The sequence below is a fragment of the Aspergillus ambiguus genome (assembly GCF_047715705.1).
Source record: "Aspergillus ambiguus strain CBS 117.58 unplaced genomic scaffold BDV59scaffold_22, whole genome shotgun sequence".
In the NCBI taxonomy this organism is placed as follows: domain Eukaryota; kingdom Fungi; phylum Ascomycota; class Eurotiomycetes; order Eurotiales; family Aspergillaceae; genus Aspergillus; species Aspergillus ambiguus.
The window spans coordinates 145,960-170,963 of NW_027395535.1; the positions used below are offsets into that span (position 1 = coordinate 145,960).

Genomic DNA, 25,004 nt, shown 5'->3' on the forward strand with positions numbered 1-25,004 from the left:
TCTTCTTCCATCGCATCAACCACCATCTTTTCCCATCCATGGCCCTCCTCCTCTAATACCTCCTTCTACTCCCCCCATAGAAGGACCATGGATTCCCCCTCTGCCTCCCCCTACGCCGGCCAGAAGCGAAAAGTCGCCGACATGAGTTCCTCCGACGAAGAAGACGAGCGCCCGCGCATGGGCATGGGCTTTCGCGGCTTCCAACGCGCCTCCTCGCGATCCGAATCGCCTCCCGCTTCCTTTGGCCTGGGAAATGCTCGCAGAAATCAGTTCACAACAGCCCGTGGCGGCGGCGGCGGCGGCGGTGGTGGAAACACCGCCAGCAAACCCGCTGGAAATTCCTTCGCCGCCCGTATGATGGCCAAGATGGGTTATGTCGAGGGCCAAGGTCTGGGTTCGTCTGGCCATGGTATCGTCACCCCCATTGAAGCTCAAGCCCGGCCGCAGGGTGTTGGTTTAGGTGCCGTGCGCGAGAAGTCGAAGCAAGCGCGTGCGGAAGAGAAACGCGCCGCTGCCCTGAGAGGCGAAACTGTGGAGGAGGATAGCTCCGATGAAGAGCGGCGGCGTCGCCAGCGGAAGAAGGAGGAACGGAAACGAGACAGTCGAAGCGGCACAGGCACACCGGTCGCTCGCGCGAAGCCCCAGTTCCGCACTGCGCGCGAGATCGAAGCCGATATGGAGGGGCTGGAGGTGCCCAACGTGCTGAAATCGTTGATCGACGCAACAGGCAAAGAACAACGGGTGCTGACCTCTACGGCTGGTCTCATGGCCCAGCAGGAGTTTGTTAATCAAGGGGAAGGGGAGGCCCTGAAAATCGCCCGCCGTGCGCGCCATGATCTGGAAGCTTTTGCCGACGAGTGGAAGGGAATCACCGAGAGGAAGAAGTTTATCGAGATGGAAGAGGCGCAAATCGTGGAGCAACTCGATACCACCCAGCTTCGCGCGGAGCAACTGTCGGAACTTGTGACGACTGTCGCCAACCTCGAGGTGTTCCAGGATGATAGCGACGTTCGGGCCAAGGTCGACGAGGTTACTGACAAACTCGAATCAATGGAGACCAAGTATCACAGCGACATTGATGAATATCGGCTATCGGAAACTGCGGTTGCCGCTTTACACCCTCTGTTCCGACAGGCTATGGAGGAATGGGAGCCTTTAAAAGAACCGACCTTTCTGGTATCGAATTTGCGCCGATTGCAACCGCTTCTATCTCGGAAAAAGAAGGATGCTTATGCCCCACGACAATCGACATCTCCGTACGAGACCATGATATACTCCCTATGGCTGCCTCGTGTACGGTCCGCCCTTCTAAACGACTGGGACATGTTCGATCCTTCCCCCGCCACATCCCTCATTGTCGCCTGGAAGGACATTATACCTCAGTTTGTTTACTCGAACGTGCTTGATCAACTGGTAGTCCCGAAGCTCACCGAAGGAATTAAACAATGGAAACCCCGAAGCAGCAGCAGACGCCACGCTTCCGCGCAGCAGAACTCCTCGCGTTTCCCTTGGTGGTTGTTTACGTGGTTACAATATCTGGACGAACGCCACACCAATCCCAAGCAGCCTACAGGCCTGATGTCTGATGCTAAGCGCAAGTTTCGTGTTGTTCTGGACAATTGGGATCTTGATAGGGGCTTAATCAGTGGAATTGAGCTTTGGCGTGACGCCCTGGGGTCTGAATTCGACGTCTGCTTGCGCAATCACCTTCTTCCCCGTCTCGGCCGTCACTTACGGGAGGACTTTGAGGTCAACCCACAAGACCAGGATTTGTCCGCCCTCGAAAACGTGCTGAAATGGAAGGAATTCTTCAAACCTAATGTCATGGGGCTGCTTCTGGTGGCTGAATTCTTCCCCAAGTGGCATAACATCTTGTACATTTGGCTGACCAATGACCCGAACTACGAAGAGGTTGGAGAATGGTTTACTTGGTGGCGCTCTCAGATCCCTGACGACCTCAATGAGCTTACCATTGTCGATGATGAGTGGAACAAGGGCCTGCAGTCCATGGATCTCGCATCCCAGTTGGGCGACAAAGCTGCAGAACAACTTCCCCCGCCACCTTCAACATCAGCCGCAGCTGCGGCTACTCCAACTCTACCGGCAGAGAAAGCTGTGCCTGTCGAATCAACACCCGCACCTCGCAAGCCGAAGGTCGTGGAGGAGGTCGCGTTCAAGGACATTCTCGAGTCGTGGTGCCTCGAGCAGGGACTTATTATGCTCCCACTCCGCGAGGCCCACCCACAGAACGGGCAGCCGCTCTTTCGGATTACCGCCAGCGCTACAGGCAGGGGTGGTGTCATTGCTTTCGTCCAAGGGGATGTCGTTTGGGTACAAAACAAGAAAGCAAAAGATGTATGGGAGCCGATGGGACTGGAAGATCAATTGGTGGAGCGGGCCGAATCTCGATGAAGGTCTTACTATCTACCCGTGGTTGTTGGTCTAAAATAAGGTGAACTGGGCATAGTTTCGGCGAGTGATTATTATCTTATACCCATATAGAATGTTACCAGTTCATGATGGTCGAAAACAGATCATAACAATACAATTGTTGCCACTTATACAACGGGTCCTGAAAAGGGAATCAGAATGGGCGAGGAGGCTGTCGGAACGGGCCTTCCATGCACCAATTCAGATTCTAATAACACGATATCTTTCCTGTCGAGAAAGGATTGATCTCATCTCGCTGACTGGTGAAGGATGAGGGAGTATCAGAATAATATCAGTTCGAAACGCGATATCGTGTCTCGTTTCTTTTAACGCGAAATCTCATTGCACAAGGAGATCTTGGGATATCGTCGTATTCAAATTCACAGTCTAGAAGGCACCCACTGTGGAACTTTCTTCGTAGCAAAAGCCTCCAGTCCAATCTTGTAGTTCTCCCCTTCCATGAGGGCTCTTCCATACTGCTCGGCCGTGATTTGGCTTGCTCTCTCCATACTGGCAGTCTCAAACGCCTGTCGAACGCCAGAACGACTGATAATGATACCATCAGGAGACCGACTTGCTACCAAACGAGCCATCTCCACCGCCTCTGCAACGACAGTCTCCTGAGATTTGGAAATCCGGTTAATTAAACCCCACTGCTTGGCCTCATCTGCCGTGATATGACGCCCCGTAAGAGCTACTTCGGACGCAACCTGCAGGCCGGCGCTGCGTGCAATCCTAGACAATCCACCAGCACCCGCGTAGAGTCCGACGTTAACTTCTGGCAGGCCGAACTTGGCGTTTGGTGCCGCAACTACCATGTCGCTTTTGTGGGATCGCAGTTAGCCAAACGGTAGACTGAATCCTTGGACAAGAGCAATTCATCTTACGAATTCAGGCAGATCTCAAAGCCTCCCCCGAGAGCGAAACCATTGGCAGCTACGATGACTGGCTTTTTACCCTGTCGGCGCGACAGGCCAGCGAACCCACTAGCTGGCATTGTCTGTCGCTTGGGAGTGGTCTCCTTGGTTCTTGAGGAGGCTCTGTTGTTCTGTTCTATCAGATCCGCCCCGGCGCAGAACGCTTTCGTTCCAGCTCCGGTGATGACGGCAGCGCGCAACGAAGGCTCATGATCGAACCAGGTGAAAATTGCATCACCTTCGACATGGCCATCCATATGTATTGCATTGCGTGCCTTCTCGCGATTTATAGTCACGAGGAGTATATGGGGAGCTGGGAAAGACAGTTGGTAGGTAGTCGTGGGAGGGGGGTTGGTGACAAGGGAGTCTGCCATGGTGCCGGTTAACGATTACCAGAAAAGGAGCAGAACATGTCAAGCAATCCTAGAGGTACGCAATGCTGCAATATAACGTCTCTCAAATGCGGGGAAAGCTTAGTTCGTAATCTTGCGTGTGGGGGAATATGACCGGCTAATGCTTTGCGAAAGACCTCGGATCGACGTCTAGGCTTTGGAGTATAAGAATTCATAATTCTCGCATAAAGCCAAGTCCTCTATAGCTATTGGTTTTTCTTTGTCTGTGCGTGACTGTAGATGGACCAAATGCTCCGTAGTCCATTCAGCCCCGCCTATTCAACGGGGTTTTGGTCATCCTATTTTCAAATTTGGATTCATCGAACATAGTCATAGTTACGTCTACAACCAGGGCGTATTCCTCCCTTCTCACGTTCATCATCGAGTCAAAGACAACCAGAGGTTTACGGCGTCCGCAAGGTACATAAGCACGGTACAAGAGATTTAGGACGCAATGGAAAAGATATATCGGTCTGCTATCCCTCCTTATGAGGTGCCGGAAGGGATGTCTCTCCATCAGTTTATGATCGCCTACAATCCTGATCTTGTCGCTGATGATAAAACCATTCTTGAGGACTTGGGCTTCCCGTACAAAAAGCTCACTTATGGGGGTCTTCGAACTCAAGCCGCCGTTGGGGCCGCAGCCCTCAAGCAGCGGTACAATCTTTCTACAGGAGATACCGCTGTTATCTACTCAACCAACTCGGTCGACTACGCTTTGTTTGCACATTCTACTATGTGGGCCGGCTGTGTAATTGCGTATGTTTCTCTCTGCTCCTATATAGTCATGCGCAGCCCACTAAGTATCGGAAAGTGGAATAAATGTGGCCTGGTCTGGAGTCGAGCTAGGATATACACTTTCTATCAGTCAGCCTAAAGTAATAGCTTGTGAGCCACACCTCAAGTCGAGAGTCCTTGAGGGAATACAGAAAGCCCAAGGATTATACCATATCCCGCAGATAGTTGAGCTCGGAGATGGTGAAGCCGCGGTAAGACCAGCGCCCCTGTTCGTGGTTGCATGCGAGACTGTCCAGTTTGACAATATGAGATGTTTAGTTCCCTCGTTCTTTCATCGACCAACCTTCTCATAATTTGACACCGATTCCCCCTTTTGACCTCACTGGCCAGGATAACAGGAAGCACCCTGGCCTCATACTCTTCAGCTCTGGGACGACGGGAACTCCTAAAGCTGTTCTTCTAAGCCACCACGCCTTAATCGGACATTTAGCTGGAATACGAATGGCGGACCCATGGCTGAATTGTTTCACGTGTCGGGAAGTGTTCTTTGCGCCGTGTAGGTTGCACCCCTCTATCCATTGTCGAGTGCCTCTTTCCTAATATATTGTATATTGTAGTTTCCCATATGTTTGGCGCAATAGCAGCCATGATCGTGCCAGCATTCGTCGGCTCCTACATTGCTACCATGCGACAGTTTACTCTGCCGGAATATATCAAAGCGTGCGCCAGAGTAAAGTGCACGGTGCTGAAGGTGGTTCCTAGTGTGGCGGTTGCTTTCATCCAGCATCCTCTAGCACAGGAGCTCGACCTTTCTAGCATTAACTACATCCTATGCTCAGGCGCTACACTAAAGCCTGAGGTGGCCCAAAAATTACAAGACGTATTGAAGGGAGTAAATATATTCCAGGGATACGGGTTAGTCTAGAAATGACTCCTTCTGACGTACCTCAACTCATTCGTGACGCAGCATGAGCGAGACTGGCGTTTCTACACTACCTTTCAACAAATCAATTGAGAAAACTGGGAGCGTTGGAAGGTTACTTCCTCGTGTGTAAGGTTCTTGACTGCATACAATCATTTCTTGGTCATTTATTCACTCTATGTTCAGCGAGATTCGCATCGTTGACGAACGCTACCGCGACGTCGAGTTGGGTCAGCCAGGTGAGATTCTAGTCAAAGGGCCCACAGTATTTATGTCAGAGCTCCGATTATACGGCTCATATAATAAGTACAGGTAGCTAATAATTTTTCGCAGGGGTTATAAAAACAATGAGAAAGCAACACTGGAGTCTTTCCATGAAGGCTGGTTAAAAACAGGAGATGTCCTTTCTATCGATAAGGACGGGTTTCTCTGGTTTCACGAGCGGAGAAAAGGAGATGATCAAGGTAAAAGGGTACGATAGATGTCTTCATTATATCGTCAACCGCTAATATGAGCTCTGTAGGAACCAGGTTGCCCCTTCTGAACTTGAGGGTATACTCGGCTCCCATCCGAAAATTATTGAAGCGGCCGTCTGCGGCTACTTCGACTCCGAACGTCAAACAGAATGGCCCATTGGCTATGCAGTCCTTTCTCCATCAGTGCCGGAAGCTGACCGTCGGACAACATTGGATGAGATTCTCACCTGGGTCAATGGGCAGGTTGCTTCATACAAACAGCTTCGTGGGGGTCTTCACTATATTGATACGCTGCCAAAGAATCCTACTGGAAAACTCCAGCGCAATCAGCTTCCCATTAAGCTGGATGAGCAACGAAAGCCCAAGCTGTAAATACCAACCTTTCCTATGGCAGATGGGTCTCACCAGCTACCAAACCGGTAAACACCGTTTCCTCAATACCGCTTTGTTTGGTGATGCTCAAAGGCCAATAGCGCATCGGTATCTCACTAGTATCATATCATACGATTGTAGTCCCAGCAGACAGCGGAGAGCAGCTTCAATTGAAGTAGAACTGGGTACACATGTATCGGTGCATATATAGTAATTTTATGTAAGGTGCTTGAGTTCGCGACCTGTAGATTCCAGCCCTCTGTCCTCTCTATCAAAAAAACCTGTTGTATATCTATGCGTCCCTTGATTCTTCCAAGTCCGACCTTCCATGGCATTTTCATTGTACTGGGGCATGGTATATAGGAGTTTTGGCGCCACGTCGCATTATTCCGATATCTCTTCTACCTTACTATCAGTTTCTAAGCCCCAGCTCACAGGTGCTCATGCATGTGCAACCAAATAGTATATGCCCCAGTGTTCAGACATTATTATGCCTTGTATCTCGCTTATTTAAGCTGCCAGTCTTATTACAACTTTACCATAAACGCCGCCGACTCAATACTTCTTTATTCCCAGGAACTGATTTCATGCCCAGCCAGCATAGCTTTTGGTTTGTCAGTTTTAAGAGTATGCCTCCCTTGCAGCCGATGTTATGGACTTATGGTCTAGGCCGCTATTGTTGCAGGCCACCATCTTCCCTCGAATACGATAGTCCAGGCATCAAGCAGTTGTACAACTCAAAGCGCCGCATATAACTGTATAGATAGCCCAAAGGACTTATTAGCTCTGTCCTTAAAGGTGATGCAGTCTTCACAAGGATGCGAGCTGGTTAATATGACAGCCTCTCCTATGAAGCCGGTTCTGGCGCGTTAGCCATTTTGATCAGGTCGTGTGTCGGTCTAGCCGCTGATTTAGTATCTTCAGTGGGCTCTCCAGTCGCAGTAATAGTTGGGCTTGGGGGTTAGCGATTAGCCGGTTTAAGACCCTTTCAACAGACTTGAGCTCTAACTCCCTTGTCTTGATCTTATCATGTTTCCCGATGAGCTGTTTATTACTATCAAATAATTTGCCTTCTAGCCTTTTTTCTCTCTTGCCGAGGGACTTTACCTGATATCCTGTCCCAGTACACGAAAGAAATTCCTGAAGTTTATCTTATGCTCGCTTAATCCTTCCTTTCAGTTCTGAGTTCGGGAGAACGTTACGCGGAAGAAAAACATGGCGATCAACGAAGTAGGCTATCGACTGTTCGGTGTGGCATTTATTATACTGGCTACTTTTATCCCGATCGTATTCGTGAGAAGGCAAATGGTGGCCTATCACTTCCGAGATATAAAAGATATTATCTGTCTACTGCCGACTATTAACTCGCAGGGACTGTACAGAATTAAGTGACTATCTACTCATAGCGTTCATAGAAGGGAACTTTCTGTCTCGTTCTAACTACGCTACTGTCTTCCGGTCCCCGGTTATTGGATACTCTTTAATTGGCCCGGTTAACACTAGCGAGTCTCGCACCGGCGAGCGTATGAAAGAGTAGGGGTTAGACAGCGATAATATGGGAGGACTCCCAAAGATAATTTTTGACTTTCTCTCCGCCAAGAAGTCATACAATACCCTAACAGTCAATATCTCTCCTGAATGTGTTCTCGGTATAAGCTGGCCGTTGACTGGAGGTATAGTCCCCTCCGGCACGCTCATATACCTTTCGTTGGTTTTTGTAACGGACTAGAGCAAAGTTAATGGCGGGTCGGTTTTCGCTATCTCTAATTGTTTTGTCCGTACCGTGCTCTAAGAGAATCTTGATATTTTCGATCCGACCAAAGAGCGCGGCCTCCATGAGAGCACTCCTTCCATAATTGTCAATAGCATTCACCTCGGCCCCCTGTTTAATGAGAAGTAACAATATCTCTGAATTCTGTTCTGCTGCTGCACTAATAGGAGTTGTTTTGCTATCGCAAAATCGTCCTCGAACAAATAGCTGGGTCTTGCTAGATGTCTCCAGGTATTCCTTCACCGCTCTTATATTCCTGGTGACACAGGCGCTGATAGAGTTATAAACCCTCTTCTGTTCGAATGGCTTAATGCCGCATTCTAAATTGACCCTGATGACCTCTCTCGAGTCTTTGTAGATATTCGCATACTTCTCCCCTCTGTGCTGTGACAGTAGCCTTCTGAGCCAATTCGATTGCTAGACGATCAACATCACCGTCATCGGTACTAGCGGAAGAGCTAAGCGCCAGATGGGTACAAATCAGGTGCCAGATGGCAGGATTTCGTGTAAAGTACACCTCTTTCAGGATTTTAAAAGCGCAGTCATAATGAAAATGAAGCATGACTGACAAAGGTCGACCTCTGGACTAGCGGTCGAATAATGCGTTTGGGCATACATACATCAGTTGTACTACTCTAGGCTGCGACGCCTAGTAATTCGTGGCTATACAGATGGTTGCAAAAGCAGTGTCACTCCTAAACAATATTTCTCTGTTTACTAAAACTTTAATTTTAGTCCAAAGATGACTAGCTCAGATCTTGGCAGTCTCGGCATATAGATGTGATTGGCAGAATGTCCATCGCCTGACTATTTCTGAGCTATCGCAGAATTTGTGATTAAATTTAAGAGTTGTTGGAGGGTGACACTGGTTTTGCAATCTGCTGTAATACCCGTGTACATGGAACAGCGATACTGTATCCATAGGAGTGTTGCTTTGAATATAAGAGGCTACTTAAAGGCTTTTTACTTAAAGACTAACATCCTTGCCTCCGAACCAGGTTTATCAACAGCAAGCAAAACAATATGACACGAGATTCAACCACTGCAACAAGCCTTTCATGCCCTGGTTCCAGCCAGATTACTGTAATAATTGTGGGACTTGGCATCGCGGGACTTACAGCAGCCGTTGAATGTCACCGAAAGGGTCACAATGTGATTGGATTTGAAAGAAAAGACAGCCCTCGTCAAATTGGTTGGTAATCCATAAAGGAACATTGTCTAGGCTTATAATTGACAACCGAAAGGTGACCTGATAGGCATCGGTGCTAACGGTATTAATGTGTTGACCCGGTGGAATGAATCAATGGTGGAAGCCCTTGATAATATACGAACCGTCCTCAGTTCTATCGACATACACGATACTTTCGGTGAGCTGAGGGGCAAGATGGAATACTTTTCAACTGAGAATTGTGATGTTGTCACAGTTCAGAGGGAAGGGCTTCTTGATTTGCTCTATCAAAACGCAAAAGATTGCGCCATTGATCTTAGGTTTGGGATCAAGGTCACTGGCTACTGGGAGTCAGAGGAAGGGGCGGGAATCCTGCTGGAAAATGGCGATAAAGTAGCCGCTGACTGCGTGGTTGCTGCTGATGGCGTACACAGCAGAGCCAGAGATATTATTACTGGAGAAGAACCCGTTCCCCACGAAACAGGAGCTGCCGTCTACAGATCCCATTTCGCTGCAGATACCGTTGCAGGTGAACCAGATGCAAAATGGATTCTCGAGAGTGTAGGTGAAACAGACACGGTTAAGGTATACTTTGGGAGGAATGCCTCTCTTATGCTTGGAACTCTGGGAAAGGGTAAATACGTGCATTGGGCATTACCGCACAGAGTAAGTCATTTATTGTCTTTTCTTTCGCAAGGGAGTCTGACGGACTTCAGGATGTTGAAGGGCTTGCAGAAGCTTGGCTACAGCCTGCAGATGCTCTATGTGCCTTGGAATATATTAGAGACTGGCCAGTAGGCAAAAAACTTATTGCTGTTCTTTCCAGAACCCCGCCAGGAAGCTGCTGGAATCATTTACTCATATCACGGCGCCCATTGTCAACCTGGGTGTCAAAGGGCGGTAGGATGATTGTGATTGGAGATGCGGCCCATCCCATGCCCCCGAATCTCGGTCAAGGGGCCAACCAGGCCATTGAAGATGCAGCGGTCTTAGCTATTTGCCTCGAGCTTAGTGGCAAAGGAGATATCCCCTTAGGTCTGCGGGTTATGGAAAAACTGCGGTGTGTACCACCAACCCCTTTGAGGCAGACTACCGCTAACCTGCTACACAGGCACAAGCGCGTATCCATGGTTCAGAATGCCTCTATTGACGTGATGGAGAAGGTGCTCAGAGCAGATTGGGACGCTGATCAAACCGAGGCTAGGCCGAATCACATCCCACACCCAGCTTGGGTCCTCCGTCATGACTGTATAAAACATACATACGAGGAATTCCAAACAGTAGCGAATAGCTACCGGAATGGGAGAGAATACATCCCAACAAATGCACCTTTCAACGGTGTTTTTGACTGCGGCGACGATGTTTTCAAGTCCGCTGGAAAATCCAGTTAAACGACACCAATGGACCGCGGAATTTCGACCCTTGGTGACCCTCATTTCGTCCTTTCAAGTGACTCATACTTTACATATGCGTCTGGCCTCAGCCCCAAAAATGGCATCAGATAATCTTTCTGTAGTTCTCAAAATGTGGTGGACAAGTCCAACTATAAACTCAGTTTCCACTCTACAGATTACACTAAATCTACTCTATTAAGCCAAACATTTGACCGGGTGAACGAGTCTGTCCCATTTACTCCTTTGAGGATCAGATGTTTACAGAGTCTCGACCTGAGCTATGTGTTGGTGGGTTATGTTAATACCTTGTGGCCTTGGTTAGAGTGACAGCGTCGGGATATCTGCTGTTTACCTACAAATCGCCCTGCATGCAAACCGTGCCCCTGTAATGTAGGCTGTAAGGAGGCCTTGTGGGGGGTCAGGCTCCGTCGTAAGGGAGCGCAGTGGCCGACCGGCCGTAGGGCAGTGTTAACCCTCGGCACGTGCGCTGATGAGTGTAGCCTCTTTCATATTCATCAGGTACATACATTTAATACTTAGGGTTGCCTCAAACAAGAAAGCATCACATGGAAGAAGAAGTAAAAAAGAACGGGAAGGAAAAAAGAACATAGGGGGAATAAGAAACCAAGGGCAGCTATATTATCCAACCGCATTGCCTGTGAAAATGTTAAAGTTGTTTTTCTTAGTTCTCTTAATTGCTTTCAGAACCTCTATCTCCGTAAACGATGCCCATAGTATTTCATCTCGTTAAGGCTGGGTCGGTTTCTCCTGTAGGCTAGGTATTTTAGGGAAGAGCGCCTATACTCAGTCCAAGGCTGTTCATGCCAACATGGGTCTGGTTCTGTAAGGTTCAGATGGCTAAAACTGGAAGGGAACGAGAGGAGCACTAAAACGGAAAGGGGAAGCCATCGACCGGATTAGAACACCATGTACATATGTCGGCTACATCATATACAGGCTGCATCAGATACTTGGTGTGCACTGGCTTATCTGTCTCCTCAAGATTTCTCTTACATCTGATGAAAATTTAGTCATGGACATACTGAGGTTCGGGATTCGAAACTTCTGAATAAGACGCGAACCCTTCCATAAATCCAACTGGGTTTAAAAGATTTCGGGGGTCTTAGTCCACGTTCCCCGCACGCTATTCCCCTTGTTAGACACATGGATAAATGTAAGATATAAAAGCAACTAACAGCCCAAGTTGACAATATGCATATGGCAAATAGACAGAGCAAGTCTTTACATTGTTCACGACCCTGCTGCCCCCCACCGATCCCGCTCCATATCCAGTATTTACTGACATCGGAAACATGGCTCGTATAGTTATTGTTGGATCTGGGTATGTACGAGTCATAAAATAGCTTCCATCTATTGTTAAAGCTATTTCTAAGTCAGCCCCGTGTCTAGTATCATAGGTATGGCCACTGCAGCTTTACTAGCACACCGCCACAAAATCACCATTGTGGCCCGTGATCTGCCCGGAGATAAGCCCTCGATTGAGTGGGCAAGTCCATGGGCTGGAGCTGTATTTGTAGCCGGAGACTGTCCTGAGCACGAACAGAAAATGCAGCTCGACGCATTTAAGACACTGTGGCAATGGAGTATTGAGTATCCGGAGTCTAGTCTCAAGCAGATTATCATAGAAGACTTCTACGATGAAGTCAGAACCGAAGAATCAATCTGGTGGAGAGTTATGCCGGAGGTATTCCCCTCCACCTCGACTTTAACACAGGTCTAATCCGCATGGCTCAAGTTCCGCATCTTACCACTGAAGAACCTGCCAAAGGGCGCGAAGACCGGAGTGTCCTGTAAGTGTACAAAGCCGAGGCATTGACCTGGGGCACTTCTGAGAAACAGGATATAGATCGAACAGTTGTTCTTAACCCTACGGTTTTTCTGCCCTGGCTGCGCCGTAAGCTAGAGGGACTTGGAGTGGAGTACAAACGCATGCATCTGACGTCTTTGTCGGATGCTCGCAGTCTAGGCCACGACGTTCTTATTAATGCAACAGGAATCGGGTCTAAAACATTACTTGATGTCGCCGATGACAACATAGACCTTGTCCGTGGTCAAACCATAATAGTCAGAAGTGATTACAAGAAGGTATTCCAGCATGATAATGGCAAACACTATACCTACGCTATTCCCCGAATGGACGGGACAGTAATTCTAGGGGGTATAAGGCAATATAATGCAACGTAAGGCGACGCCCTACGAGCCCGAAGTTTCTAATTCTACTAACCACTTGTATGCACAGCGACCCGGCCGTGGATTTGAATGTAACAAAATACGTATGCTTCTGCCTACCCTTTTGATTACAATTGAAATCTGATACGACTTCTCCACTAGATTATCCAGACTTTGAACGAGAATCGGCCTGATATATTCTCGTCCAAATTGTCGAGCTACGATATCATAGGACACAATGTCGGTATCCGACCTGGGCGCTCTCCGGGGCCTCGGGTGGAGAAGGAGATAAAAAATGACCAGAAGATTGTACATGTGTATGGTAAGTTCATATTCTGTCTTCAAATTTGATTCTGTCCAATGGTCCTAATAAGCTACAACTAGGCTTTTCCGGCGGTGGCTATATATACAGCTTTGGCGCAGCTCGCGTAGCAGTAGATCTTGTTGATGAGCACCTTTTCCCATGTTCATCGTTTACTCCAAAGCTCTAGATGAGATGAACTTTTCAAAATACCGGATGGGATATCGAGATGAAGAAACCAATGAGCCCTCGATATGGCAGAATACCCGGCTCTCATAATCGTTTTAGATAGCTGACGGACTGGGTATTCTTTCTGTATGATCGCTTTCATTTACTTATCGAGTTTCACGACCGAAGACGCATTCTTTAATTGAACATTAACCCGCCGTTCGCATTGACAACACTTCCAGTGATCCACCGACTCTGTTCCTCCGACAAGAAGGCAACTATCTGAGCGATATCATCAAGCTCCGCTACCCGTGGAGCCGCAGGTGTGTTTTTGACAACGCGATCCCAGTCCTTAAACACCTCAGGATCTTGGATGCTGCGTTTCCACAGATCGGTATTGACCGGCCCCGGACAAACGCAGTTGACAGTTGCGTTGTACTTCTGCCCGAGCTCCCGCGAAAGAGATCGGGTAACGCTCTCTATAGCACCTTTCGCAGCCACGTAGGCCAAACTACCGGCATGTCCATCACGAGCGTAGCTACTCGAGATGTTCACAATTCGGGGGGCTGTGCCAAAGAAGGCAGTGGCTTCCTTGACCAGGAAGACAGGGAATTCCAAGTTTGTGGAAAGCTGTTGTTGCCAGTTTTCGTACGTCATATCCTCAAAGTCGTAGTCTTCTCTAGCGCCCGCGTTGTTGACGATGATGTCTATGCATCCCCATCTATCCACAGCCGCCTTGATCACAGCACCGGGGGCCCTCGGGTCTGTACCCTGCGCTTCGATGGCAAATGAGTCCACTCCGGGTTTTCTAATCTCCTCTACAGCTTCGTCGGCTGACGCACGCGAGCTGTTGTAGGTGATTAGGACATTGGCTCCTCGGCGAGCCAGCTCAATCGCAATGCCCTTTCCGATACCCCGTGAACCTCCTGTCACGATGGCATTCTTCCCATCGAGTGACTTCGTGGACATTTCGTCGATAATACTGCAACGATTTCTCGATTATTGCAAGCAACTGGGAAAAGGAGACCTGTCACTTGTAGTTTCCGAGGTAAAAGCATGTAACCCATAGACGGATGTTCTTTAATTCATGCCTAGGTTGTTAGCTGCACACTTCAGTGATGAGGGGAACTTCGGGAGCCTTGCCGGTTATCAGTATACTCGGAAGGGCACCCGCAGGTTATTCCAGGGCATGCTTTGATCGCCTTTGGTAACCAATTGTATAAATCAGCCGATATGGATAAGGAATGCAGTCATTCTATCCCCGCACATGAATCAGCCTAGAAACTGGTGCTGTCATCGGCCTTTTTGCACGGACCGATATCTTGCCCCTCATTACGGCCACTTCCCGGGCATAATCAGCTTTAACAGACTACTTCACTAATCAACAAACTCATATCGTATAGAATTATGTACAAAAGGAACTACCTATCTAACAACATAATAATGGAAACGCTTCTCAATGCATCCAGAACTACATTAAGCCCGCTTTTGACAGTGTCCTTCATACCACACACGCTACCACATAACATCATTACAAAAAAAGAACTAAAAGGACAGGGGATCGCGTCTCAGCCCCTATTATTATACTTTTCATTGAAAGCATTGACAGCTTTGTCGAGAGTTAGCACAGCTCGCCAATACGGAGAAGTAAACAAGGGAACTTACCAACTGCAATCTGCCGGTACAGCCAATTGCGGGCGCTCTCGTCCTGTACCGGAATGAAGGGCCCATTCGTGCCGCCCTTCAAGGTAATGCTCATACCAGTACGCTCCTTCGAAATCGTCTGGATGTCACGGAGACGGATCTCCCACTCCGTCTGGAGCTTCTTGGTACGCACAAGCATGATGCGGTTATAAGTCAACATGACCAGCATGTCTCGGCCCGGGAGCTCCAGGTGAGCGATGTAGTCTTCATTAAAGTACTTGCCATCGTCGGATGTTTTGAGCCAGAACTGACCTAGCGCCTCACGCTGCGAGTACGGGCGCACAACACCATCTGTGCCTATGAATCGAGTGAGACGGACGCGGTCTAGACCCTCTGCGTCGAACACAGTCGTAGTGTTTCTGACACCCTCAGCAAGACCTATGTAATAGTTAGGAACCAAAGGTCCGACATTCTGAATGCAGCGTTTCCTCAAAAAGGTATGTACTTACTTGAGGCAAGATCGAAGGCACCAATGGCAGGCTTCGTAGCCAGGCCAAGAAGGCCCTTTCCAACACCCTGGAAGAATCCACCGATTCCACCCTCTTCTGCTCCCTGTAAGGGATGACGAGCAAGACCACCGATGCCACTAGCCAAACTAGTAGCAAACGCACTTCCGCCAGCAGTAATACCGTATAGGGCATGTTTTGGTCGGTTACGGTATTTGGACATGCGACGTTTGTCCTGGAACTCCTTGTCCAGAGTGGCAGCAGCGAGACCTTTAGACATGCTGCCAGTGAATTTGGCCATACTGTCAGACAAGCCGAATACAGACTTTTTCACAAAACTCGTCGCGCCCTTTGCAATGCCATACCCTAGCTCGTGCGGCTTGTCAGTCATGACGAGACCTTGGTACGGTTCGTAAAAGATGGCTGCAACGCCAGAGCTAACACTGTTGAAAAGACCAACGGGGTTTCCTAAGAAGTCTGCAGATCCAAGAACAATATGAACCTGTCCAAGGAACTCTTGTGTGTAGTGTCTCTTGATGTTGCTGACGAGGATTGGCAAAGAGACACGGGCGTTCTCCAGCATCAGGGCATTCAACCGAACGGGAGCATCGTTGACATTACCCATAGACATCGTCATGACATTGACGAAGAACATCAGAGGGTTTGACGGTTGCATAGTGTCTTCTACGTTGACCCTTTCAGTCCGCATGAACGAGATGTCAACTTGCATGGGCTGGATATGAAGAAGTTCGAAATATACGTCTTGGCCGGCGTCTTCATTCCGTGGCTCCGGAATATTGAGATCCTCGTCGCAAAGTTTGCCTTCTTGTTCCTCGGACCAAGAGGCACCAGGGACCTTGGCAAAGTCGAGCAGGGCAAGCACGAAGTCCTCGTCAAGCTCCAACGTCATTTGCTGGATAAGCACGGTAGCATACTTGATGTAAAGTACACCGTACGAGTCATCCTTAACACGAGTGACCATGGCGTGGAAAATGGGATGTGCCTCCATCTCCTTGCCAGTCTTCGGAACAACACTTGGGTACAGCAGCATGGGGAAGATGCCACCATACAGCTGGTTATCGATCTGAACCCACTTAATCGTATTACTCAGAGTCTGGTACACCCTTGACTCTCGATACTTGATCTCGATCTCGCGGAATGTCATGTACAACAGTTCCTTGAGATTCTGATTGATCAAAGAGATGCCAATTCCGCCTAAACGAAGCTGAGCCTTGAAGTTGACGTCGGAGTCTAACTCCTTGACTTCGAATCCGGCGCTCAAGCTGGCCTGGGAGGTTTGGCCACTCTGTTGCTTGTAGATACTCCTCGAGGCCTTGAAATTGGACAGGACAAGTGTTTGCGTGGGGCCATCGGCAACAATGTTGATATCAATGATCTTCTGGGATTCGCCGTATTGCGTCGGGGGTATCCTCATCGGCATGAGGTTACCAATTTCCGCGAGCTTGATATGCCTCTCCTTGCCGTTGCATGTCAGAACGAGCGATTTGTTCTTCGTAGCGGGATAGTCCCAAGCGTAAGGCATAATGCTGCGGGGAGGAAGACGGTAGCGGATCGGTCGCCATCCATTGTTTCGGGTGTCTTCATCGTCTTCTTCCAGGTTTGGATTAGCCTGGTAAAAGATGAATTCCGTGTCACTCTCGTTGCGCATGGAGAATGGCCAGTTCCTGTTCTCAATAGTCAAATGAAGGAAGATCGTTGCATCCTCCATGATCACATCAACCTTGATCAGTCTCTGGCGCTGGTTTGCCTTGGCCAGCTTTACATGCACCGTTCCAATATCTGCAATGTTGAATGGGGAAGACCATTGATTGTTCACACCGGGGAAGCAGAGACATAACTGCTTTTCGGCTACCTGACGCAGGAAATGAAGAGGTGCCAATTCACCGCTCTTGATGGTAAGGACATTGGACGACCCAGGCTCGCGGACAAGAAGGTCTTCGTGAAGCTTGTTCTTCAGGACAAAGCGAGGAGCAAGGGTAACGACCTTTGTCATCTTGTACTTGCCCTGGCCCTCGGCGACCGACACGCCGGAGTGGAATTCACATTTCCCATGCCTATCAGGGAGGACAACTTCGAATGTGCTTCCGATGGCTTCGAAACTCTGCGGTCTACTCCAGGCAGACCCACCTATCCTCAGTATGGAACGGTTCTTCGGATCATCAGCGTGATAGGAGTACATATAGGGAAGCGTTTTGCCACCACTCCTTGAATCGGCTCTGATGCCCTGGCCAGCAGCGGCCCTGGCTGACTGGAGGAAAGCTTTGCTCTGAATCTCCATTGGCAGGCCAGTCTTGTTCAAGATGAGGTACGGGCTGAAAACCGACACCTTGAACGCACCTCCGCTGTCAGGGATATTGAAGTAGTGGAGCTTCAGCACCAACTCTCGGCCTCGCTCATCCTTCAAGGACAGGTCGTGTTCTCTCCGGAAATCTTGCGCATTTCCATTAATAATGGAAAAATCGCTTTGTCTGAAAACGCTATCTTGCAGATCAATGCTAAGCAGCAACAAGTGCGACAGTTCGACGACATGAACAGGGCTCACGCCTCCCTTCCGAAGGAAATTGGTCCAATCCTTCCTAGTGTTCTTGTCGTAGATCCGGTATTTGAAGTCATAAGGAAGTAGGTTCTGGACTTCGACAGGAGCAAAGATGCGCACTCGCATGTAAGGGTAGACGTTGGTGATATTGTCACGCGCATTATAGGTAGCATTCATCTGGAAATAGAAAGGCGGCGCTTGTTGTCCACTTTCGCTCATGCATTTGATAGTGCGTGTTGGACGTCGTAAGAGATCTTTCCAATGCAGCTGCTCATTGGACCAATCATACCCAAATCCTTGGTCAGGTCGGATAAGAATGGAGTGCATGTACGCCGCACCAACAGGCGCAGGTCTCGAGTCACCAGGCAGAATCTTCTCTATCTTCAATAGATGGCCCTCATCAGGGCTAAAGATTCCCAATTCGACCGGTATCTGCGTATTGTTCTCGACGAGAAGCGGCGAGCGGAAAGTGATGTATTTGACGTTGTCGGTTCCCAGTTTCACCTCAACGAGTAACCGGTGCAGCACGCTATCCTTTTTGGGCTTCAGGCTGTACATGATCTCACCTTCCCTTACAACAGGAATACGACTCACGCTCTCAAAGCCACTGCCTTCGAGCTTGACGCCAACAAGTCCAGCATGTCCTTCGGGCGCGAGATTCTCACGCATAGCGGTCGAATCTTCGAACCGCCACGGATACTCTTCACCATCGGCTAATCGAGCAGCTGGGCCGTCTTCATCGGCGCTGACGTCCGCCCAGACATGAAGGTCGAATCCGGTATGATTGCGGATTCGGTATGGAGCATCGGCGCCTCTGGGCTTCGAGAGAACATCCTCATCCGTAGAAAGGAACTGGAATGACTTGGACGCCAGTGCAATTGTGGCCGACGTAACAGTGAGCTCCATAGTTTTATGCGAATAGGCGTCTATGGACAGCACTTCGGGATTCACTTCCTTCGCCATGTGGAACCCAAGCTGCCATGGCTCAATGAGAGGCTCCCAGGCCGATTTGGAGAAATTGTACACATTGATAAATGTGTCAAAGTTGGTATCGGCACTCAGCGTAGATGACCAATCGCGGACATCCACATTGAATTTCTTCACACTCCAGTCAAGCAGGGGAAGGTCGTGCAGATCTCCAATAAGGATAACTCTCAGGCCATCGATCTGCGCATTGAGTTCTTCTCTCCTGAGAACGGCGGAACGTTGAGGCAGCCGATGATGTCCTGGGACTTCCGTTGCGCTCGAGCTACGATGGGTTCTGTGGGTGACTGCGGCCGCGGTAGATTTGCCCACTGACCGCCTTCTGGAGCTCTTAACGCTTGCACCCTTGCCATCAGATATTCTTCTGGCCTCGCCAGTTTCCACTTCCTGGGATCCTCGGGATCTCATCTCGGAGGCTTTGTTGACAATTTGTATCGCCATCAAGATATCTCGAAGAGACAGGCGCAGGACTAGAGGCTCAACATGGACATCGATAGATGTCAGGGAGGATCCTCTTTCCTGCGGACGGCTGTCCATGGACAGCTCAAGGGTGAAATCGTCCAAAATCCGAAGCCTACTGGTCTCGAACTTGTCCATACGACACAAGAACATTCCCACCTTGGTAATTTGAAGAGTGGAAACATGCTGATGAGAGAAGAGCAGTTGCTTGGTACCAAGAACTATCGCTTCCGTATGGGTGATGGCTGGGTTCGCAATCGTGATGATCTGGGCATCTACGAGATTCAATCTGAATGACACCGTCATCTTTTGAGCTGAAGTAGAAGTCCCCTCATTTGATGGCGTCACCAATCCCGAGGCATCAGTGCTATCGGCAGTACTGGATCTGGGTTCCGACTCATCAGGCGATTCGTTCCCGTCATCCTCTTCCACTGGCTCTTCAGACGCGAATGCAGAATTGCTGAATGATTGCAATGCGGACAAGTAATCCAAAGCAAGTATGATCCGCGGACTGTCGATATTCAATATCGCTATGAGGTGTTTTTCCGGGCCTGGTGATATCGAAACACTAGCCATGAACTGTTGTTGAACGTCGTTATTGATCAAGGACATGATTTTCCTGAACTTGTTTGTATCCTTGTTGCGGCTATCCCGGATAGAGAGGGAATGGATCAAGAGTTCGGACTCCAAAGAGCCATCAGTCAACATGCGCAATTTGACTTTGGTGTCATTGAGTGAGAATTTGGACAAACTCGAGTCCTCCAAGCGGCCAACAGGTTCGTCGTCTTTGGCGAGAATGAGCTCCAAACCAACACTGTCCACTTTGAATATCATCTCCAATCTGACCCAAGTCTCATCGTTAGGTTTTGTTGGAGATGATATTTGCTCCTGGTCAACCCTGCTTTGGATTGCCCGGGACTCAGCCTCTTTTGTGGGTTCTGTAACGGAAGACGGAAGGGCTTGCATGGCTTCGAGTTCCTGCTGTTCAGTATCGGTGGCGAAAGCACCAGGGACCTTCTTTGACAATTCCAGGAGGAATTTCATCTGTTTCTGGGATATCCGCAGGTTGATAGGCGACATCGAACCCTCCACTTCTATATCAGGCCGTGGGTTGTCTTGCTGGTGTTCCAGATAACAAATACTGAAGTCCAAATTGACCTTTTGAATCATTTCATGTTCCTCCACGGAACCTCCCGCGAAATGGAACTTGGATGTTAGGCGGATGTTGCGGATACCGGTGGATATCACATTGACAGCAGGGCTATCTTTGACATCCTCCTCGAGAGGAACAAACTCATTCTTGGCGTAGATCTCTCCAAGATGAGCTGTAACTGTATCGCGGGGGCGGTCTTCTTTGACAACCCCAGGGAACACAAGAATTGGCGTCATCACCACGACATCGAAGCGCATCCTAGATGCATTTTGCTGGAGCTGATTGGCTTGGTTTGCGGCGGCCTGGCGGGCTGCATTGAAAATAGCCTGCATCTTGCCAAATTTAACCAAGAAGTTGATAATTTTCCGGTAGGGCTCTTCTAAGAAGTTGATCTTGATGGAGCCAGACCGCAAGAAGACTTCGGAATCATAACCTGGATAGCTAGAGCTCTCCGGGTCAAAAGTCTCGTATTTGAAGTCTGCGAAATTATCGCCCTCAATTGTCAGTAGCCGGCGAAGATCTGAAGCTTCCGACGCGCCTGTGTTGACATCGTCTATCAATGTCAAGCTTCCAATCCGGGACTGGATCAACATGGAGCGGCCAACAAGGAAGATGCCAACATCAGCGGTATTGAGACTCAGTGTAGCAAGCCGCACGCCATCATTGTTCAATATAAGGGCGATACTCTTGAGGTCGGCCTTGATACGGATCTTCCCAGCTTGCTGTGGCTTTTGGTCCTCCGCATTGGGATCCTCAATAGCCTTGTCAAACTGGACGTTCTGGTTATTTGGCTGTTGTGGATTGGTGAAGGTAAGGAGGATAAAATCCAATAGTGTGAGGAGTGTTTTTCTAGTAACGACGAGATTGATGGTTGACACGGATACATCGAGATTCATTGCAACCCCTTCGTAGGTAGATTGGAATTCGGGAGACTCGGGGTTCACTCGAACGAACTTCAAGTGGAACAAATCTTTTTCCTCATCGGCATCAAAGCCTTTGGAGGATATGATCCTCTTGAACTCCGGTAGAGGGTTCTCTTCGATGTAGTCATCCACGCTCAGCGATTTCAGAACAATTTCAGCTACCATATCAAATGGCCGCTTGTAATAGTCTAGCTCGAACCCCTCGGCTATTAGTTCGACCAGCAGATTTTCGCGCAACTGGTCGTGGGGATCAGAGCGAAACATTGAGCCACGGAGGCGTCCAACGGTGAACTTGAACTCGAAATCACGACGGTGGATATTGGGCTTGTCGACTCCCTTTCCTGCTTGTTCATCGTCCGGTTCATTCTCATCGTCCGAGTCTTCATCGACAACAGGCAGCTCCCTAAGACTCTGGGGCTGGAATGATGCAGATCTTGCCCTGTTGCCAACAATTGCCGCTTGTTCGGATCCTTTGTCCGCTGTGTTGGGCTGAGTACCGCCATCGTCAAACCGGGGAATCGCAATGTCAATCAATTTCATCAAACCCTTGTATTTGGTGTCGGAGATTGAAGCATGAAGTTCAGGAAGATGGCCTGATATCCGAGTCCTTGTAAGCTCAGTGACTTTTGGTACAATGCACAGCTCCAGAACAAAGTCCACATTTATGCGGTCAATAATGTGCAAGTTCTTCGAAGCAACATCTGAGCTAAGCTGCGATTTGGTAATTTCGATTCCGGGCCCAATAAGCACCTGCGTGGAGTCAAGTTTGAGTAAAAACCTGTCGTACAACAAATGCTCGAGCTCCTTGTAGTCGCCCTCCTCGTATTGGCGCTTTTGCTTCGACTGGATGTCTCTCATGGTCTGCCGGTCGACGAGCTCGCTGTTCACACTAACGTGACCTGCATCGAGGATTAGGCAGAGAGAGCTTTCCTGTGTTATGCTCTCCGGGACGATAATTAACGGTGCATGGATGTCAAACTGCGCATCCACCTTTTTGTGCTCCTGCAAGGCAAACTCCAAGCCAGCTCGGGTTTGCTGCCGGATACCTTCAACGGTTGCCCCAGCCGTATCCAAAAGGGCACCAATAGACTCCATGTGTCGCTGCGGGGGCTCGAAGAACTTGACAATCTCAACCAAAAACTTGGGATTGTATATGACTTCGATGCTCTTTAGCTTAACCTTCACCACTGAATCGGCGTCACTCTCCAATGGATTCTTCTCGAGTTGAAGGTGGAACAGAGTATCTTCATCACCAAGGCTGTAATCGCCCACTTCTGATTCCAGTTCTTCGTTGCCTGAGATCTGAGACAGTCGGTTTTTCGGTACCGGAAGAGAGTCTTTCACTTTAACGATTTGAGGGTAGAGACTGCCTTCTGTCGTTCCATCGTAGACTCTCAACCCTCCAAGATTGACATCTAGGAAGAGAGAGTCAGGGCGTTGCAAGGCCTTTGCCCGCAGATCGTCGAAGACGAGCTTCATGACTTCATTCGCCTTCCCGTGAGGGTCACGCTTGAGCGTGAAACTACCAGCTTTTAGACCAGAGTTGATCTGAAGCTTTACCCACTCCCGAGGAACATCAACACTTTCGGCGATAGCTTTCTTTTCGTCCCAGTCGATGGCATTGTAGAGCTCCTGACGTTGTTCCTCGGTCATGGTTGCCTCCTCGGACTCTTCCTTCTTTGTACCCCAGATCCACTCAGACCATGTCTGTGCTCGCTCAGGCTTCTTGATGCCCACATTCTCCTTGCGCAGCTGGTTCCTGGCCAGCGATCTCCAAAATCGAATATCTTCGTAGCTAAGCTTGCGCTGCAATCTGTCAAACTCCTCAAGATCTGGACCAGATAAGGAACCGTCCCTCTTTTGTTTCTTGAAGAGATTAATGTACGAGATGCGGTCGTCCCGGCGTTCTTTGATGTACTCCCAGGTCCAACGTTTGTTCCGATCGTGGATTTTGCTGAGAACAGCATTTCCAGCGAACTTGAACCATGCGCGAGGGTCTTCTGTCGGACGGGACTTGGGCTGGAACTTCTTGTACTCCTGGTGACGAATGAAGTAGTGGAAGAGATCCACGAGCATCAGGGCATCGCGGTATTGATGATCATCCAGGACGAAGCTCAGCTCATCGAACAAGAGCCGGGTTTTGATGGCGGGCTTGTCGTGCTTTCCAGACTTGTCCAACTCCAATCCAGCACGACCACTCACGGGGCGGAGCATAAACTGCTTGTTTGCTTCGTCGTCAATACCGGACCGCAGCCGTTCCATGAGCTCCGCATGACTCGTGCCTTGCGCCTCTGCACCGACATCCGAACCTCGGCCCGTCCCCATGAGCTCCGCATCAGTATTCCAATAGACTGCAAGCGCACCCAGAATAGCCAGTTTATGCGTCGTCCCAGAGGTCGACTGAATGAAGGTGGGATTCCATTCAGAATCGGTGCTGACAGCGCTCAATTCCTTCAGGGTCAAGCCCAGGGCGAACGGGTGACCGGGAGAAGCGACCGAATCTTCGTAGCGAAAATGCACGTTTTTGATGGAGATCTGGAGGTTATCGACGACGGCGGTCACGAGACTCTGGGTGAAGCTTTGGTTTCGACGTTGTTCCTCCTGGCTCATGCCCTCCGCGTTGCGATCTTTGAGGATCTCGGCGCTCTCGATCTTTTCCATTTTGAGCGTCTGGGCTCGCCGCTCCTCCTCCTCGGGGTCGTAATCGGCATCTTCCTTGGGGGCGGCGAGAAGGAAGACATCTTCGATGTCGACCTTGACGGGCTTCCCTCGCAGGTTGGACCACGGGATGGATAGCGTGAGTTCACCGAGGTGGCCTTCGACGACGTTGAGGGGGAGACGAAGCTGGTCCAAGGCTTCCCGTCGCAGCTCGAGGTTGCGGAGTTTGACATCGCCGGACCAGATGCCGATGTTAAGCTGCTTGGCGTCGAAGTTCTTGACGTAGATGCCCAGGAAACGGTTGAGCAGGTTGGCTACCACACCTTCCAACATGGTCGCGGTCTACCTTGAGGCACGAAATCACTCAGAAAGCCGACCTGGTGGTAGTAGAGCTGTCAGCACATCGAGTCCACCCAACGGGATCAGACCATCCAGAAATACAACAACGCAGTAAGAATAAACCAGAAAAACGACAGTAAGCAGACAAAAGGGGGACCACCTTACTGTACACGCGCGAGTTCTAGATATACTCGCCCCAAAGAGAAGCCAGAGCCATGCAGGAAGATGGCTCAGCGATGCACGCGATACCGATGCGGGCCAACTGCGGCGGAAGGAATGTAATCACGGCAGAACGCAAAGATGGAGGTAGACTCCGGATCTGTTAGAAAGAATCGGAGAGAATAAGAAGGGGAGAAGCTATAGGAGAAGGGAGAGAGAGATGGGGATGAAGTTTGGGTATCAAGACACTGCCCCATCCAATTGCGTAGGTGGTTGAGGTACCTGGAGAGGTCGACTTGGCCGCAATCAACCAGAAGAATCAATAGGGGGGGAACAGACGCGGGCAGTGACGTCGGTCGGTCGTCCTTCCCATGCGGGTTTGC

At 49.5% G+C, this 25,004-nt stretch overlaps 6 protein-coding genes across 6 annotated transcripts; 3 read left to right on the plus strand and 3 right to left on the minus strand.

Annotated features, from left to right (window-relative positions):
• The first annotated feature begins 13 nt into the window (after positions 1-13).
• On the plus strand, positions 14-2,555 carry BDV59DRAFT_181089 (putative G-patch domain protein (TFIP11)). Its single transcript, XM_073690180.1, has one exon. The coding sequence runs from the start codon at positions 88-90 to the stop codon at positions 2,410-2,412; it is 2,325 nt and encodes a 774-aa protein (XP_073546614.1). The 5' UTR covers positions 14-87; the 3' UTR covers positions 2,413-2,555.
• A 255-nt stretch (positions 2,556-2,810) lies between these two features.
• On the minus strand, positions 2,811-3,721 carry BDV59DRAFT_203122 (enoyl-CoA hydratase/isomerase family protein; the record flags this gene model as incomplete). The annotated part of the gene is made up of 2 exons (XM_073694206.1): positions 2,811-3,252; positions 3,318-3,721. The coding sequence occupies 2 exons, from the start codon at positions 3,719-3,721 to the stop codon at positions 2,811-2,813; spliced, it is 846 nt and encodes a 281-aa protein (XP_073546615.1).
• Positions 3,722-4,193: 472 nt separating this feature from the next.
• On the plus strand, positions 4,194-6,247 carry BDV59DRAFT_203123 (uncharacterized protein; the record flags this gene model as incomplete). Its single annotated transcript, XM_073694207.1, has 2 exons — positions 4,194-4,498; positions 5,923-6,247. 2 exons carry the CDS (start codon positions 4,194-4,196, stop codon positions 6,245-6,247), a joined length of 630 nt encoding a protein of 209 aa, XP_073546616.1.
• Positions 6,248-9,321: 3,074 nt separating this feature from the next.
• On the plus strand, positions 9,322-10,577 carry BDV59DRAFT_194038 (FAD-dependent oxidoreductase; the record flags this gene model as incomplete). Its single annotated transcript, XM_073692331.1, has 3 exons — positions 9,322-9,852; positions 9,903-10,246; positions 10,298-10,577. The coding sequence occupies 3 exons, from the start codon at positions 9,322-9,324 to the stop codon at positions 10,575-10,577; spliced, it is 1,155 nt and encodes a 384-aa protein (XP_073546617.1).
• Positions 10,578-13,395: 2,818 nt separating this feature from the next.
• Positions 13,396-14,460, minus strand: BDV59DRAFT_59438 (SDR family NAD(P)-dependent oxidoreductase). Its single transcript, XM_073696717.1, has 2 exons — positions 14,383-14,460; positions 13,396-14,317 (listed from the first exon to the last, which is right to left on the minus strand). The coding sequence occupies exon 2, from the start codon at positions 14,206-14,208 to the stop codon at positions 13,438-13,440; it is 771 nt and encodes a 256-aa protein (XP_073546618.1). The 5' UTR covers positions 14,209-14,317; positions 14,383-14,460; the 3' UTR covers positions 13,396-13,437.
• A 168-nt stretch (positions 14,461-14,628) lies between these two features.
• On the minus strand, positions 14,629-24,805 carry BDV59DRAFT_59444 (membrane morphogenesis protein VPS13). The gene is made up of 4 exons (XM_073696718.1): positions 24,623-24,805; positions 15,393-24,500; positions 14,905-15,321; positions 14,629-14,848 (listed from the first exon to the last, which is right to left on the minus strand). The coding sequence occupies exons 2-4, from the start codon at positions 24,454-24,456 to the stop codon at positions 14,808-14,810; spliced, it is 9,522 nt and encodes a 3,173-aa protein (XP_073546619.1). The 5' UTR covers positions 24,457-24,500; positions 24,623-24,805; the 3' UTR covers positions 14,629-14,807.
• Between the last annotated feature and the right edge of the window lie 199 nt (positions 24,806-25,004).